Raw genomic sequence first — 17,896 nt, 5'->3', positions numbered from 1 at the left:
GTCGTTATTCAACCATCTAAACAGTACAAAAAGAAATTTGTATAGTTTTTCAGGTTATCATAAATTATAGTTATGTTTGTACAGCATATAAATCTGTTTTTGTTATACAAATATAAGCGTTTTTATCATATTATTACAATAAGCTAGTTTATATATAAAATAGTTATTGCTACTATTATTGTATCCAAGTTTCAAGCTGTAATACTAATTCAATGGCTCCTTAAAATCTTTAAGATAATATACTCTATATTTTAAAATTGAGCAAAGTAGTATAATCATAATCTTCTTTCAATATAATGTTATTTTATTCACTTCAAATGATTATGCCTAAGCACTTTGTTGTATAGCTATTATCAACTGCTTTCTTTGTTTGTTTTCTTTAAGAAAAATCTTGGCATATTTCTATTTATGTAATAATCAGTATATATATTCCTAAGAGGTATTATAATTGCATCAGGAGCTTACACAAGTTTAGCCGAATATTCTTCCCCCAAACAATGAAAAATAGTAGCATTGTTAATTTAATTTATCATCTGCCTTCAATTTTGTAAATAACATTCCTTATTTTAATCAATAACTATAATAATGAAGAAGGAATAAAAAGATGTTTGTAGTGTTCATTATAGAAGTTATAGGAGTAGATATTAAAACAAGCAAATTATATAAATAAATGCTGCCATATAATAAGTCTTTTATATTCTTAACTTATAGAAACTTACATATCAGTTTTATTTTTTGTCTCAATCTGGTACTTACTATGATTTGCGTTTAGAATTGAAGTTTTTATTTATTTATTTTATTTTATTTACTTGGTAAATAGAAATTCGTGGTGCAGCAAAATAAATAAAAACTCCTTCCACTACTGCCTTTAACTAGCATTGAAAGAGTGTTGAAGTATCAGATGATTATGTTGAACAGAGAGAGTCTGGAAGCGGACGGTATATAGACAGAATCCTTATCTTAACTGATGACTATCTCAAGCACCTTATTAAGCTAATTGATAGCGATGATATAGGCCTAACTCTTGATCAAAGGATAGAAAATGTGACAAACGAATTTGTAAATTTCCAATATCTAAATCAGCTTTTAATAAATCAAAAAAAAAAAAAAAAAGTGCAAGATGAATTGTAAGAGGGCTCATTTTCACTCTGAGGAAAGAAATAGCCCTGAAAAAATTGAGATAAGGTACAATTGGGTTAAACAGTAGTTGGATACCGATATGGATTACAAAAGCAGTTGTGTAGTTATTAATGAAACAGGATTATATATCAATATGAAAAAGGTTGTGAAAGGGAACACGTGTGATGGTAAAGACTCCAAAGACAAAAACAAAGTTAACTATCATGTTTGGTGCCGTATCACCTTACGGAATTGTTAATATCAAGATTAGAGTACCAAAAGTTGCATCATTAAAGAAGAAAAAATTAGACAATAATAAAAGAGTTAAGAGGACCACAGATGATGCAAAAGGCACAGCTATTACCATCACCAGCCATTACTTTAATTTTATTGCGAGCACATTAGATATTATGGTTCAGTATAAACAATTCAAATGTTATTATCTCATTATGGGTAATGCATCTATCCACAAGCACAATAATATATTTAGTCAGTCTGTAAGAGCAAACTCAAAAAAAGAAATACTTTTAAGGGAATGACATTTGATTCCATGCATCAGAGATGCATGCAATAGCATACTATTTAGTGATCTATAGTGCTTTTTGCAGAAATTCAGTAAAAAAAAAATCGACGATTGTTTGGAGCGAAGGTCTATCTAAATTAAAGAATCCTATTTGGAATATTTGGACAAAATTTTAATCAGGCTGTAGTCGTATTCCTGTCTAATTTTTAATTTCTAATAATTTTCAGAAATAGTGTATATACTTAGTGCCCATGACTCAAATTGAATGTAGTTGTGCTTTACACTGACGCTTCAGTTGGTTACCTGGTGGTATTCCAAAGCCATGTCTTTTCTATTCAAATGATAGGCTTACTTGATCTCATGCTACTGTCTGTTTAAATATGCACCGCCGATTACCAATGCTCATCACTGTGACCGACTCTTTACCTTTTCTACTCAGTCACCTTCCTAGCAAGTGTAGAAAGTCATTTTTTTGAACAAAACAGCTCCCCTCCCCCCGTTTCTGCATAGGTCATTAACTGACTGACAATATGTAGTATGCTTTTTGAACTTGATTATCTTCACCATGGTAAAATCACATCTAAAATCCCATATTCTCTTGGCACTGACTTAATTAACTGGCTATTCAGTAATTAGTCTAGTATTTGAAGATATAATTCTTTGTTCGTTTTCCATTCTTTACCTTTTTTTTTTTCCTTTTAACTATCAAAATGTTTCTTGGTTTATTTTTCCTCTTTTTGATCTTATCTAGGAAATACAATATCATTTTATTATGATTGAATGGGCTTTAAGAAAAAAAAATCAATAAAAAATATATAATCGTATATGCATAGTGCCGATAAGATGCGTTGCCGTTTTCAAAAAGGAAAAGGCGTAAATAGAATTTGAAAATGCGATAAGTGGCACTATAATGTACGACAAGCCAAATCGAAAAAAAAAGCGATAATTTGATAAAAAACATACTGTATAATTAACTATATTAAAGAAGTAATAAGAATGGTTACAATGGAAAATTGTTAGAGGGTAAATCAGTCACTCCCTAAAAATGTTTATCCAAGTGCATAAATATGAAGGGAATATAAGTATTATAACAGTAAATTTGTCATTTCTTATCATATAATTACTATAAATATTTCGATTTTTTTTTTTTGGTTTGATAGCAAAAAAAGAAAAAAAAATCGTAATAATTCACAAAAAATTGAGTGGCCATACAAAATTTTGTATGGACTAAAAAATCCTTGATTAAAGAAATAAAAATTATAATCCTTATTCTTCAATTTCAAACACAAACAATTGTAAAGGAAAATTTAGACAATATATTCATTATAAATAACTATCTTGTATTTAACAGGCATTTTATAACTTGGAAGGGAGAAGAATTCAGCTTAAGTTAATTATGCTCCTGAATATATAAATCCTTTAACTCCCTTCATAAATTGAACTATTTTACTAAAAACTCCTTAAACAAATATATAGAAAAGATTTTTGTTCTTTTGTTTTTTATTTTCTTGCGCCTTTTTCCCGCTCATATACACAAATTGTATGCAGGAATATAAGCCGAAAGGTAAATAAATATTACAAAGATTCGTATATAGTTGTAAATTTTATGATATAATGTTTAATAAAATTGGATGAAGAAGTTCCTCTCTACAATGCCTTAAGTGGCAGTAGCCATCATTACTGTTCTAACAAAAAATTTAAATTAGTATATAATTCTATTAAAACTAAAAGTTTATCTATGACATCAAAATCTCGTGTGACTAAACTTTATAATACATCAGCTCAACATATATCTTCTACAATGCAAGCATTGCCTTCTATGAGCATTAATAATAGCATGTCACAACCAAAGTATACTGAAGAAAAGACTCGAGATAAATTTAAAGGAGTATTAGATAAAATTGTTGGTTAGTATTATCAGTAATACAATATAATTAGTCTTTATAGTAATGTTTTTTTTGATTTATATAGAATTAATGACAAGCTCACCTAATAATAGCATTAATATTCAGTATGAGGATCATGATGGTAATATATCTGCATCACCGCTTATGGATATATCTTCTCCATATAATACAAGGCATGTTACTCATGTTGGCTTTGATATCAACACAGGCAAGTTTACAGGGCTTCCTAGAGAATGGCATATTCTTTTAAAAGCTAGCGGAATTACTCAAGTTGAACAGGAACAAAATCCTCAGGTAAACAAACAAATAAAAATTAAAAAAATAAAATAAAATAAAAATAAAAAAAAAAAAAAGGAGAAAAGTGTATAAAACGAAAACTAACTCCTTGGTATAGGCTGTCATTAATGCTATTGAATTTTATCAAAAAACAAGAGATTCAGATGAAACTGTTTGGCATAAAATACCAAAGGCTACTATTAATCTTAGAAATAGTAGCAGCATTAGTCTTTGTAGATCTAATTCACTCGAATATCAGCATAAAGTTTCAACAAAGAACGCTATCTCCAAATCACTACGTAGGTTATCCAGATTTAAGCTTCCTGATTATGCTAAACGTTCCTCTACGGTAAATATAAAGATATAGCAGTACTCGTGAAGATATTGAAATACAATTTTTTTTTAAATAGGAATCATCAAATCGAGCATCTGTAATAGGTATAATATCTTTTATCACTTTAAAAAAGAAGTATTTGTATAGGATTGTGAATAAAACTGAACATAATGTCCTTTTGTTTTTCTGTAGTAGGGACTCAAAAAAATAAAATCGAATCTACCATCTTTCATCCTTCAAAGACTTTACTGACAGGAAACTCTATAATTGACACAGCAACCCACATTGAATTACAAAAAAAGATAAAGAGAAACAAATACTGCAAAAAGAAGAATTATTAAAAAAGGAAGTAGAAATAGAAAACTATCCACCTGTTATTAAGCGAAAGCCAAAGGAACAAAAAAAATCATTGGAATCGGATGTTTTAAGTCAGTTGAAAGATATTTGTTATACAGTAAACCCAAATAAAATTTACAAAGATATGATCAAAATCGGACAAGGGTAACTTTCTAAACAAGAAATATAAATATTTATTAATCATAATGTATTTTATATTTTAGGGCATCTGGTGGGGTCTTTATTGCACATCGTACAATAGCATGTGACAATGGGGTAATTGATATCATACCTGTAGCAATTAAACAAATGAATTTAGAGCAACAACCTAAAAAGGAATTGATCATTAATGAAATACTAGTAATGAAAAAATCACAAAATGCAAATATTGTTAATTATTTGGACTCCTATCTCTGGAAAGGAGATCTTTGGGTGGTAATGGAATATATGGAGGGCGGTAGTTTAACAGATGTTGTTACATGCAATATGATGACAGAAGGTCAAATTGCCGCTGTTTGTAAGGAAGTCTTAAAAGGTTTACATCATCTGCATAGTCATGGTGTCATTCATAGAGATATTAAGAGCGATAATATTTTACTGAGCCTTCAGGGAGATATTAAACTAAGTACAGTACAGTTTTTCTATTTTGTTCAATTATTTAATCTAATATTTAATATTTAGCTGATTTTGGGTTCTGCGCTCAGTTGAATGAAAGTCAAGCAAAGCGCACCACTATGGTTGGTACTCCCTATTGGGTAACTGAAAGAAAAAAAAAAGCTAATTTAAATTATGTACTTAGGAAATATTTTTTTTTCTTTTTATAGATGGCACCAGAAGTAGTAACTCGTAAAGAATACGGGCCAAAAGTAGATGTATGGTCATTAGGTATTATGGCTATTGAAATGGTAGAAGGAGAGCCACCTTATTTAAATGAAAGTCCCTTAAGAGCGCTTTATTTGATTGCCACAAATGGTACACCTACACTTCAGAGTCCTGAGTCATTATCAGAAGATTTTAGAGACTTTTTATCCAAATGTCTCGAAGTTGAACCAGATATTCGGCCTTCAGCAGAAGAGATGCTGAAGCATCCTTTTTTAACAATAGCAGATCCTCTTAGATCACTTTCCCCTTTAATTTGTGCAGCAAGAGAAAATACAAGCAGTGAAAATACTTATTAATAATATAACATGATGAATTCCTTTTATATATGTATACCCTTATAAGCAGTCTTTAATATTCATAATAATTGAACTCATAATAAATATGTATTCGTCTTTATAGAAAGTCATATTATATATTTGCTATATCTTTCTTTTGTGCTCAATACGTCATATTAATATATTGCTAACAATCATATGTGTATACATATTTTTTTTTTTTAAAGTAAAACAAAATTTCATGTCCCGTTCTATTCTACCTTTTTACATTGTTTCGATCCCTTTTATCATAGCTTTCATTTATTTGTCATACATAAATGCAATAGGGACTTCAGAAAGCCAACCGGTTTAAAGTATATTATGTATACATAACATATGTATATAAAAAAAAGTTCAATTATGTTTAATGAGTTAATCAATTAGATTTAGAATATATAGGGCAACAATAGTGTACCTTCTTTTTTTTTTTTTTTTTTATCTCGGAAAATTATTAATTTTGGAAATAATAGATTTATTTATCAAAGCAAGATACCATACACATATATACACATATATACGAAGTTTAGTATGGGTGGGAATGTTAAAGTTGTTGTACGGTGTCGACCAATGAATGCAAGAGGTACATTGCAATGACGCATTCATCATCATCTGCATTTATTTTATTTTATTTTTTCTCACTCTCCCCACACATAGAAAAAGCAAGAGGGGCAACATGTATTGTACGTATGGAAGGGAATAAAACTATTATCATGAATCACAAGAAACTAGTAACGAATTTGCATCAAAAAAACAAATTTTATAAAGAGGAAGAAGACAACGAAAAGATATTCACATTCGATAGATCTTACTGGTCTGTAGATAAATCTGATTCTTATTATGCAGACCAAGGATTAATCTATGATGATCTCGGAAAGGAACTTTTAGATCATGCATTTGATGGCTACAATTGTTGTATTTTCGCATGTAAATAATAGGGGATAATGTTTTAAGTTCAGTACGTATATGTTAATATATTTCAATATATTTATAGATGGCCAAACAGGTTCTGGTAAATCATATTCAATGGTAAACATTTCCATTTAACATACTAATAAAAGTAAAGGTAATAATTTTATATAAACTTTTAGATAGGTTATGGAGAAGATAAAGGGATTATTCCGCGCACATGCTTAGAATTATTCGAAAGAATATCATATCTTACAGATGATACAGTCAAATTTCAAGTCGAAGTATCTTATATTGAGATTTACAATGAGAGAGTACGTGATTTATTAAATCCAGGTAATAAAGGGAATTTAAAAGTAAGAGAGCATCCAACTATCGGTCCCTATGTTGAAGATCTTTCTCGTCTTGTTGTTACTTCATATGAAGATGTAGACCATTTAATGAATGAGGGAAATAAAGTAAATATCTCTACGAAATATATTTGTATTCTAAATTTATTGATCATGTTTATACATATGATAGGCTAGAACTGTGGCAGTTACTAATATGAATGAAACATCATCTCGTTCTCATGCAGTATTCACATTATTTCTAACATCAAGTAGACTTGATCCATTTGCTGATAATGTAACTGAAAAAGCTTCTCGTATTAGTTTAGTTGATTTAGCAGGAAGTGAAAGAGCAAATAGCACTGGTGCAACAGGAATTAGACTCAAAGAAGGCGCCAACATAAATAAATCACTTACTACTTTAGGAAAAGTAATCTCAGCTCTAGCAGAGCAGTCCTCCCAGCCTATATCAAAACGATCATCCACATCTAGTAACAATACTTTTATACCCTATCGTGACTCGGTCCTCACATGGCTCTTGAAGGACTCCCTAGGTGGTAATTCAAAAACAGCAATGATAGCTACTATTTCACCTGCTGACTATGATGAAACATTAAGTACTTTACGTTATGCTGATCAAGCAAAACGTATAAAAAATAAACCAGTTGTTAATGAGGATCCTAATGCACGAATTATACGTGAACTGAAAGAGGAGCTTCAGGCTCTTCGTGATACCTTAATGATTTATGCTCCTGAAGAAGTTGAAAAGATTATTCAACAAAGAAAGTTAGGTAGTCGACCAAATAGTCACTCTTCATCTAATACTAGAGGAGCAAGTACAGTATCGCCTATGTTGCTTCTTTCACCAGTATCACCTATTGCAACACAGAGAGGTAATAGTCTGTTGACAAAAGAACAAGTGATAGAGCAATTACAATCTTCCGAAAAGCTTCTCTTAGAAGTTAATCAAACTTGGGAAGAAAAAATGAAAAAGACTGAAGAAATCCATCGGAAGCGTGAAAAGACCTTAAAAGAATTAGGCATTATTGTTGACAAAAAGAGTATGGGTGTCTTTGCACCTCAATCAATTCATATCATTAACTTAAACGAAGACCCATTAATGACAGAATGCCTAATGTATCATATCAAGCCGGGTATCACTTATGTGGGTAGACTGGAAAGTGATATAGCTTCTGATATACGTTTAAGTGGTCCTGAAATAATGGATAATCATTGCTACTTTGAAAATATATCATCCATGAAAAATACGAATAAGTTATCTATTGAAGAAAACTATAATCATAATACAAATACAGTCATTATATATCCTAGAAAGGATTCAGTTACACTTGTAAATGGTGTACAAATTTTTCAACCAAAAATATTGCATAGCGGATATAGGATAATTTTTGGCTCAGGATTACATCACTTATTTCGTTTCAATAACCCAGACGAGGTACGTAGGGAACGGGAGCAATTGCTACAGCAATGTGTAGCATCGCCATATAGTATGATTACAGTAAAGGAAAACAAAAATAATTTTTTGAAAACGCCAATTACTGCTTCTGCTGTAACTAATAGTATCAGTCAATCACTTGATTCTCCAAATATTGTTGATTGGAGTTTTGCACACAATGAGGCTCTAAAGAAGTACGGAAAAGCAGCAGTAGAAGGAAAAACAGATTTCGAATATATGATGGATAAAAATTTAAAACAGTTATCAGAAGGTATTATTAAAGTGTATAAATACCTGAACAGAAAACGAATATCATCTGGTAGCAATCATCCTTATGATGACTTTGATTGTGATATATCTACTAATACATCTATAGTGTCTACTATATCGCCTAGAACTTCTATTAGTTTTTTGAGTAATAAACACTTCAACACCCTTTCTTCTGTACCTACTGTGTTTACAGAAATAGATAGAAATGAGAATGAATATACTAAAGAAGATGAAACTTATGAACGAGATTATAAAAACACTTCACGAATTTCCAAAGAAGAGAAAGAACAACTTGTTAAGGACTCAATTCAAGAAATTCAGCACCAACTGGAAGTTCAAAAACAAGAATACGAAAAAAAGTTAAAACTTGTTGAATTTTCCCATATGAAAACAGACGAACTTAATAGAGAAAAGGAAGAGCTTGCGACTAAATATACTCAAATAAAGCAAGAGATGGAGAAATCATTAGAAAAACAAAAACTAGAGTATGAATCCAAAATTAAACGAATCTCAGCTCATTTACCACCTGGCACAGCTCTAAGCACAGATAATCTTTTTGTTGGACATACTTCTAAAAATGCTGCAGAAACACTTATGCGCATTACGATTAATAAATGGCGTCAGCTAAGATATGTGAAAATGGCTGAAGATTGTCTTGTCTTTGCCATTATTTTAAAAGAGGCAAATATTATGGCCAAAGAGCTAAGTAAAAATGTAATATACCAATTTGTCATTGTGCATGACAATATGTCAGTTAATTCACTATCATTTTGGGAGTCAGCATCTACTTTACAACCATTTATAAAAGATCCAGACACATATTTAATGAAGGAGACAAAACCTTGTTTGGCGATTCAAGTCATAGATCATATTCATCGAACTACTTATATTTGGTCTATTTTAAAGCTCAAGCAGCGTTTAAGACGTATGCGTCGACTTTATGATTATAGTGATAGTCCACATTCTACAACCCAGTACTTTAATCATGAAGATCCCTTTTATGAAACACCATGTCCTCAATTTTCCTTAATAGGATTGGCACGTATACCATTACAGAATTTAACTTTACAGTTGCATACAGATAATTGTGTAGATGTTTACTGTAGAAATTCTGGTAAGGTGATGGGTCAGATTCGTGTTCTTGTTACACCCATTGCTCGTTCGATATCAAGAAGGCACAAACAAGAGCCTTTAAGCTCATCACAAAAATATCTTCCTCAGAAGAAAATAACTTCTATTTTTTTATCTCAAGAAGATCAACAATATGTATTAGATAAAAAAGATTTGTTACATATAGGACAACAACAAGTGTTTGAAATACGAATTCAAGAACTTAGAGGTGTCTCTGAAAATGAATTTACACAGGTTCATGCTCAGTTTAGATTATCTTCATTTGGAAATGTTGAGCGTTATTCGGCTGCAGATAAAATATATCAAACAGATCTTATAAGCAATTTTGGTAACAGTCCTATCATATTCAATCAATGTCAAACTCTATCTATTAATATAACAGAAAATATGATGAAAGTTATTTTAAATCAGGGGCTTACAGTTGAAGTTTATGGGCAGGCTCAGGAAAAGTTTTTGTTAGGACTAGTAGAACATGTAAATGAATATGACAGTAAATACAATTCTATATTATCCACTGAGAAACCTGAGCCATTGAAAAAGACGGTATTAGTATCTAAAATAGGGAAACACATGTTAACAAGTCGACGACTATTCATTGATGAGCAAAGAGCTATAAAACGTAAAACATACGACGATATTCCTATGGAAGAACGACATGATATCTTGTCTTTGGTACAAGTCTGTGAATTAAATTCAGATGGAGAGTATGTACCTGTCAAAGTTGTTCGTATTAAAATCAATGATACTCATCATCATATAAAACATTACCAGGATATATTTTGCTTAAGACAGGGATTACAGAGACGTATTTTAATAACTTTATCGCATGATTCTGGTAAGCAGTTTAAATGGTGTCAAATTAGAGAGGTCAATGTTAGTAATATCAGATTGCTTGACAATAAAGGAGAGCTTATTGAAACGCAATTACATTCAGCTCAACTTGTTAAAGTTCATTTGTTTCCTGAGCGCAAGGACATGTCACTTGCCCATAATGGAATATCTCGTATGGTTGCTGAAGGGTCTTGGGATAGCTCACTACATGATTCTGTTATATTAAATCGTATCACTCCGTCAAATCAATATGTTCGATTGACACTTTCATGGCAAGTGATATGTGAAAAGTGTACAACACCACTACAATTTCATATGAATATCTCTGTACAAATAAATGGTCGTGATGCCACTATACCTTCATCTTCTTCTTCAATAAGACAATTTTTGCTTGGAGGCGACAATGACAAATTAAATGGCACCACAAGCAAAAAAAAGTTTGTGCACAAAGTAAGTGGTTTTTTTACTGTTCAGTTAAAGCCTCCGCTTACACGGCAAGTTCGAGAACTATGGCGATTAAATACAGCTAATAAATATGTTCGTGGAGAAGAATTTATAGGTTCTTGGAAACCACGCGGTGTATCACTTATAACTGACTATAGAGAAGCACGGCGTAAAATGCTGTATAGAGAAAGTGTAACAGCAACTAGACATTCTTTGGTATTAGCGGGACATCCACAAACAAAAGCAATTCAACAGGGGAATTATAACTCATCTCAGTTAGTCGAACAATCTGCACTTGAAGATAAAAAAAAAAACCCAGAAGCAATACTAAGAAAAGTAATTGGTTTATGGAGAACTCAATTTGGGACAAGAGAAAATGTAAAGAGAGAAAAATAACATGAATACATATATGTATACATATTTATTTATTTATTTAATATTTAATTCTCTTGTAGATTGTGTTTAGTCAAGATCCACCCGTCGTCACATCTTTAAATAGTTCCTCAAGTAACAATAGTATAAACAATACTTTTTTAAGTAATCAACAATGCAGACCAAAACTTACTGCTTATATTCAACAACTATATCCGAGGTAAAAATCAGAAAATATATGATGATTTATACTGACAATTATTATCTATGTAGTGATACAGTGACCAAGAAAGGTTTCTTAATATATTTAGAAAATGTAAACGGTAAATGGTTAAAATATTGGTTTGTTCTTCGAAGGTTAGTCTTATAACATCGTACAATATGAAAAATTATAACAAAATAATACTATAATTAGGCCATTTATTATAATATATGAAGATCAATCCGAAGTAGAAGTAATTGGTGCATTAAATCTTACGTCAGCTATAGTAGATTATAAATCTGATCTTGAAGAAATACTCCAGGTACATATAATTGTATGATTATAGCCATATTTTTTTTAATATATACAACATATGTAGAGAAATTATACTTTTGCCATTTATACCAGCAACAATACATATTTACTACAAGCAAATAATTTTGAAGATATGAAAGATTGGATACTAAAAATTGATCAATTTTATCCTATTAAGAAATTTGAAAATATTGTAAAATTCTAACAAATTAAAAGAAATGAAACATTTTATATCTATTTTCTATTAAGTAGACATGATAAGTGTAATTATAAATAAAATTTATATTTTTAACTAAATATGAAAGTAAAAGTTATCATTTTTTTTCTACAGCTAAAGAAAATAGGTGAGGCAAAAAAAAAGGACAATTTGTATACGATTAAATTCTGATCTTTATTATTATTATTTTTTGCCAATGAGCATGTAGCGATGAAATAAGTGCGCAATAATGCCCGAGGGAAAATAAAGAATAAAAATCTTCCTAAAGGACAAGAAGGGAAAAAAAAAAGAAAAACAAGAGGGAAAAAGAAAAGAGCAGTATTTTGGAATTAAGAGAAAATATAACGAGGATAAAGCGAAAAAAAGTGAGAAGAAACAAGTTAAATACAAACCAGACCAAAGTGACCAGGAATACACACACATTATTACTTGGACAACCATTTAAACAGCTTGAGACCAGGATCGACAGGGTTCAGGAGGAAATCTATCATGGAAGTAGGAATCAAGTTCATGTAGAATTGTACAAAGAATAGGCCATAAAGTATACCGGCTCTTACAATCAGAAGGTTAACGATGTTTATGTAGTGGAAGCAAGTTGAGGAGGAACGAGATGGGAACGAGATGGGATCTTCGACTAAATTAGGCATGTAGAGACGATGTTGTACACATAAGCACTCAATAGCATGTCGCCGGCTCCAATTATGATACGAATGAAAGATACATCCTTTAGGTTTACCACCAGGTAACTCAACCAAGTCTCCATCGGAGCACTCGGCTACGTTCAGAAGTAGTCATTGGTAAGCAAAGGATGGAATCCAATTCGAGAGTGGGGCGTGAGGAAGACAATAGGATGGATTTGAGTTGAGTTAGTGTCTTGATGAAGGGTTTGAAATCGATCATCTAGAAATTCAGCACGAAGAGTATAGATTTGTTTTCGGTCGAAGCGTTGAATTGATTGGTGAGCATAGGCGTTTTCACATTGTAGTTTGAGCCAATTTATACCAGTGGGAATGACTATTTGGGATCTGAACATGAGTCAAAAGATGGGCAAGAAGAGTATTTGCTGGTAATTATTGTGGTTTACAAGTAAGAGTATCATAAATTATAAATAAGAAATAAAAAGAGAAATAAAAGAAAACAGTTTAAGTATACAAAATAAAGGTTAGTAATGTAAGAGTATTTATATACATATATTGTGAATATGGACGATAAGTAATAATATAACAAATTGTATTTGATAATATAATGATAGACAGAGAATGCTTGTAGTATCAAGAATCATTATAGACATACTTATGTCTTTTGTATATATCTATTTTTATAGCTAATACGTGTACTCTGGGTGAAATCAATTATTTACGCGTATTTGTATTATTCTCAGTTTACCCCAGTTTATCTTACAAAGTTATCTTTATAAATTTATATTCAGCAGAACAAGATAATTTTTAGATGTAGGACTTTTCTATTATTTCTTTTTTCTTTATACAAGAGTAAATATATTCTTAATATGTCTATAGACAGAATTATTATACAAGTGTACTATATATTCTATTATGGCTATTTATGTTATTGAATTAAGTTACAAATCTTACAACCATGACAGTAATTGAGAAGTTCGAAAGAGATATTGCGCTTGGAGGACTGCAATACGGGTCTTCATGGATGGGAGGTTGACAAGATGGAGCATGACTTTCACCAAGGACTGCGAGTAACCACCAAATATACATTGAATACACGAATTTTGAAAGGTATCCATTGTCTGGTAAGTTTAGCAGAGAGAGGACAGATTGCAAGACCATAATCTAATTGAGAACGAACTATTTGACTATAAAAACAACATTCAAGCAGAGGTGGAAACAATTTATATACAGTGAAGCTGATAAATAGTTTCGCTTTTCTCTAAAAATTGATCACGCAAAGCTTGGAAGTTAACGTTGCTGATGACAATGACAGGAAATCTTTGAAAGAGGCATGGTTTTCAATGTTGAAACGTTTCAAAACACAAAATGCGGGTGTTGAGGTAAGTAGTTAGAACTAGCAGCTTATTTGAGTCAAATCAAATAAAAAAATAATATAAATAGATCCAAATGGACGTACAAAAGGCAACGATACCCACAGAGAACATTTTAGAACAAAGAAACAGACTGCAGTAAATAATTCTCTTCCACCTCCAGTTGTCACCAAGTATAAAAATGTTTGGCCAATAACAATAAACTTTAATGATGGTGATAAGCTTGTCGTCGGTACTCTCTCTTGTAATGTTCTTGTCACTTCGTCCATTCGCATAGACAGAGTAGAAACACCAGTAGTAGGAGCAACCATGCATATGAACTTAAGTCAACACTCTGACTCTTTATCTATAAGCATATATCTTGACAAGAAGTCGGTTGAACTTGCGTTGAACATTGCTAAAAATGATAAATGTAAATCATTAGATTATTGTAACTTTTTTGGGCAATTAAGACAAACAATTAAATGCATTTTTTGATGATGGTTCAACATATTACCTTTGTCGTTATTCAGGACCCTTAACACAAAGTCATACTTGTCATCCTTATTCTGTATTTACGTTGTTCGATTCCGACATGGGCAGAAGCTCTGCGTCGAACATATTTGGTGTTATTGCAATTGAAGTCTTGAAGAAAGGTAATGAAGCTCAATTGAATAAAGATGTGGTGTCAGAGTCTCTAGAGAACTGCAACAATGAAAGTATCAGCAAGGTCCGGGAAGAAGTATTATTGTTGTTCAATACTAGTGGGTTGTCGATCCCCATTCTTGGAAATAGCGTATTGAACAAACATTTACAAAATCTTGCGATATTATTACACCCCTATCTTACTACAGCAAATAAATCTGTCCAAAGTGCAATATTACAAACTTTTAAATACCTCGATTAACTCAAAAGTCGTACTATTCATCATTCACTAACAATCTCATTTATTTATTATTATTACATAAAAAAATAATATAAAAGAGTAAAAAAAAAAAGTTCATTTTGAAGTCTTGTAAACTACCAAAAGCTAGAGCGAGAACGTCCTTCATTATCATTATTATTATTACACCTCACAATATTTTGAACCATAAACTATTACATAGTGCATATAGTACCTCTAAGATTAAACTCTTTTTTCTTCTCCAATGATGTTGTCCATAATGTCTTTCCCCTCCTCCATCTTCTGTCGTTATTTCACTTTGACTGTCTTCAATTAAAAATCTATGCGCGCCAGCCATTCAAAATGAATAATATGCCTTTTGAGAAATGCTGAGTCTGCTGTTTTGATTTTAAAAATTCGCCACTTGGCGCCATTGTACCCTTTTGTTTTTTTTTTGTTTTTTTTTTTATATTCTCGAAATTCTGGACTTCCTCATTATTCCTCTCTTTCTTCTTATCCTCAAGAGGCTTTTGTATCTCAAGCTGATCCTTCTGGAGCCAATTGTATGCTGTTTTGCGGGGGATATTTGATAACTTTGCAGCTTTTCCTGTAGTTAACCCTTTCTCATAAACGTGAAAAAAAAATAGATCTTTGTTATGGTCTTGGTGTTTTTACCTTGCTCGATTTTCTTTAAACCTGTTCAAAGTATGCGAATCACCTTTGATGACCTTTGCGTTTACTATTCTTTCCGGCAGCTTCATTTCAGAATGCATTTCAAAGTCGGTGATATTGTCTAAAGGGTACGCTTCCTTATCCATTTCTATTTTAACAGGCTCACGACTATTTTTATCCATGGCACCACCCTTTCCGTCTTCAAAATAGAAATTTGGAGAGACATCGCTTATATGTATAATTTAAAAAAAAATAAAAACAATTTCTTTTTATTAAAAGTAAAAGTATGCCATGTGATTTAAGAAAGAGTGTACATATATCCAGTCGTACCTATAAATTTAAAACCAAATAAGAAGAAATGCAATATATTGTCGTCTATGATATACCTATGAAGTCGATTGCAACAAGTTTGTTGACATTTCCACTACTTCGAATAAATAATCCGCTTGAAATCGAGCAGTTAGATCGAAAGCCTTTACCTTGCTGCTGAATATACATGTGTTTTGTTTTTGTTGATTTCCATTCGTTGGAAGCCAAACCAACCTTTAAGACCTTGATTCTTAACAATAAATCGATTTTTCTGCCAAAACTGTTTGTGACATCATGTGTGCTTTGCTGTTGTGCCATTTTTGTGGCTTCCAAAACTACTTCATCATCATCCAAAGTCATATCAAGATCACAAAAAAACAAAATCTAGTAACATTGCAAATCTTCTATAAAATGTCAATTTTGAAGGTTGATCATCAATTCATTTGTTTGTATATTCAGCTCTAAGAGAAAAAAAAAAGCAGCTGATGGGAGGGGACTTTAATCTAATAATTTACACCATATCCAAAACTTTGATCATCTTGTAGCTATTTGATTTACACTTATTATTAATTAGCAATCCATTCGTCGTTGTTGTGATTCTCATGAACAGTGTATTCAAATCATAACATTTATCAACTGTTTCATCAAGCAACTGGAGTGTGGGTAAGTCCAAACCAAAGGTAATATCACCAAAGATTGTACTTCGTTCAAGGTCATTTAATTTTTATGTCGATAACATATGTCTCATCTCTACATAAATTAAGTTTTCCACAAAGTTTATGACGCTTGATAATAATAGCTTCATTGTTTCTGTTTCTGTTGGGGTTAATGAGTTCCTCAATAAAAGAGTTATCATATGCTTTTTCATAAGGGCCACGATGCTACTCTCTTTAATTCCAAAACACTTTATTTTTTGCACATCATCACTTGAAAGCTTTCCTAATATTTTCTTTGCACCGAACGGATACAATAAATCAAATGAAACGTCAGTTTCATGATTTTCTGTTGATATTTGAGTTGCTTTAGAGCAAGAGTCACCATTATTAGCTTCATCAACCACTTGGTCACTTTTATCGGCTGCAATTTCGCCAGAATCAATAGAATGAAAGGTCACAGTACCAGGATTGAGTAAATGTCTTCCTCTTCCAGCTATAGAGCGCTCTGCTTCTATCAACAAGTCTAATGCACCTTTATGATAGTTTAATTTGAATCATTTTCTTCTTTTGCTTTTATCAATAATTGAATTCCAAATGAGATAATTGTATTGTGGCTTTTTTAAATTTTTTGAGGCCTCATTACATGTCATGGTTGTAAAATTTGTAACTTAATTCAATAAGATAAATAGTCATGATAGAACGTATAGTGCACTTCTGTGATGATTCTGTTTCTCTACATAATAAATATATCTACTCTTGTGTAGGAAAAATAATTAATAAAAGTCTTACATCTAATATAAACTTATGAAAATATCTTTGTAAGATAAACTGGGGTAAACTGAGAATAATACAAATACGCGTAAATAATTGATTTCACCCAGAGTACACGTATTAGCTATAAAAATAGATATATACAAAAGACATAAGTATGTCTATAATGATTCTTGATACTACAAGCATTCTCTGTCTATCATTATATTATCAAATACAATTTGTTATATTATTACTTATCGTCCATATTCACAATATATGTATAAATACTCTTACATTACTAACCCTTATTTTGGTATAATTGAATTAATTCAGAATAGTATACAAGTTTTACTTTTATTTAAAATAAAGGTACTATTAAATAATAACTTCCATTATCAATGATTTTTTTTCTTTTATAATAATAACAAACTTTAAATTACATTAATTTTCACTTAAGAGGGCTTGCTTT

The 17,896-nt window shown here is 31.2% G+C and overlaps 6 protein-coding genes across 6 annotated transcripts; 3 read left to right on the top strand and 3 right to left on the bottom strand.

Annotated features, from left to right (window-relative positions):
- Positions 1–3,380: 3,380 nt before the first annotated feature.
- On the top strand, positions 3,381–5,673 carry BX663DRAFT_556203 (kinase-like domain-containing protein; the record flags this gene model as incomplete). Its single annotated transcript, XM_051531697.1, has 8 exons — positions 3,381–3,549; positions 3,614–3,843; positions 3,944–4,174; positions 4,236–4,263; positions 4,462–4,660; positions 4,720–5,120; positions 5,177–5,250; positions 5,320–5,673. 8 exons carry the CDS (start codon positions 3,381–3,383, stop codon positions 5,671–5,673), a joined length of 1,686 nt encoding a protein of 561 aa, XP_051377992.1.
- A 227-nt stretch (positions 5,674–5,900) lies between these two features.
- BX663DRAFT_526290 (uncharacterized protein) lies at positions 5,901–12,032 on the top strand. Its single transcript, XM_051529881.1, has 11 exons — positions 5,901–6,005; positions 6,076–6,102; positions 6,162–6,271; positions 6,346–6,615; positions 6,683–6,717; positions 6,780–7,055; positions 7,120–8,653; positions 8,759–11,436; positions 11,514–11,650; positions 11,704–11,954; positions 12,012–12,032. Exons 3-10 carry the CDS (start codon positions 6,220–6,222, stop codon positions 11,798–11,800), a joined length of 5,079 nt encoding a protein of 1,692 aa, XP_051377991.1. The 5' UTR covers positions 5,901–6,005; positions 6,076–6,102; positions 6,162–6,219; the 3' UTR covers positions 11,801–11,954; positions 12,012–12,032.
- Positions 12,033–13,365: 1,333 nt separating this feature from the next.
- On the top strand, positions 13,366–15,061 carry BX663DRAFT_546726 (uncharacterized protein; the record flags this gene model as incomplete). Its single annotated transcript, XM_051530975.1, has 4 exons — positions 13,366–13,376; positions 14,085–14,188; positions 14,246–14,587; positions 14,628–15,061. 4 exons carry the CDS (start codon positions 13,366–13,368, stop codon positions 15,059–15,061), a joined length of 891 nt encoding a protein of 296 aa, XP_051377990.1.
- A 719-nt stretch (positions 15,062–15,780) lies between these two features.
- BX663DRAFT_402165 (uncharacterized protein) lies at positions 15,781–15,933 on the bottom strand (the record flags this gene model as incomplete). The annotated part of the gene is made up of 1 exon (XM_051522226.1): positions 15,781–15,933. A coding segment is annotated over one exon (153 nt), but the record flags the coding sequence as incomplete, so codon positions are not given.
- A 30-nt stretch (positions 15,934–15,963) lies between these two features.
- Positions 15,964–16,587, bottom strand: BX663DRAFT_272311 (uncharacterized protein). The gene is made up of 2 exons (XM_051521958.1): positions 16,096–16,587; positions 15,964–16,039 (listed from the first exon to the last, which is right to left on the bottom strand). Exons 1-2 carry the CDS (start codon positions 16,376–16,378, stop codon positions 16,008–16,010), a joined length of 315 nt encoding a protein of 104 aa, XP_051377988.1. The 5' UTR covers positions 16,379–16,587; the 3' UTR covers positions 15,964–16,007.
- Positions 16,588–16,742: 155 nt separating this feature from the next.
- BX663DRAFT_556200 (uncharacterized protein) lies at positions 16,743–17,324 on the bottom strand (the record flags this gene model as incomplete). The annotated part of the gene is made up of 2 exons (XM_051531696.1): positions 16,743–17,206; positions 17,318–17,324. 2 exons carry the CDS (start codon positions 17,322–17,324, stop codon positions 16,743–16,745), a joined length of 471 nt encoding a protein of 156 aa, XP_051377987.1.
- Between the last annotated feature and the right edge of the window lie 572 nt (positions 17,325–17,896).

The sequence above is a fragment of the Cokeromyces recurvatus genome, assembly GCF_025118155.1.
Source record: "Cokeromyces recurvatus strain NRRL 2243 chromosome Unknown BX663scaffold_46, whole genome shotgun sequence".
Classification (NCBI taxonomy): Eukaryota; Fungi; Mucoromycota; class Mucoromycetes; order Mucorales; family Mucoraceae; genus Cokeromyces; species Cokeromyces recurvatus.
This window is presented reverse-complemented; position numbering and strand designations above follow the sequence as displayed.

Bases quoted from the DNA above. Each gene is read 5' to 3' on its own strand.
- BX663DRAFT_526290 (XM_051529881.1), top strand. From the start codon at position 6,220: ATGGGTGGGAATGTTAAAGTTGTTGTACGGTGTCGACCAATGAATGCA. The intron at 11,437-11,513 runs GTAAAGAGAGAA...ATTCTCTTGTAG, and splicing joins AATTTGGGACAAGAGAAAAT to ATTGTGTTTAGTCAAGATCC. The intron at 11,651-11,703 runs GTAAAAATCAGA...TTATCTATGTAG, and splicing joins ATTCAACAACTATATCCGAG to TGATACAGTGACCAAGAAAG.
- BX663DRAFT_272311 (XM_051521958.1), bottom strand. From the start codon at position 16,378: ATGACTTTGGATGATGATGAAGTAGTTTTGGAAGCCACAAAAATGGCA. The intron at 16,040-16,095 runs GTATATCATAGA...TTAAATTTATAG, and splicing joins TGTTGCAATCGACTTCATAG to GTACGACTGGATATATGTAC.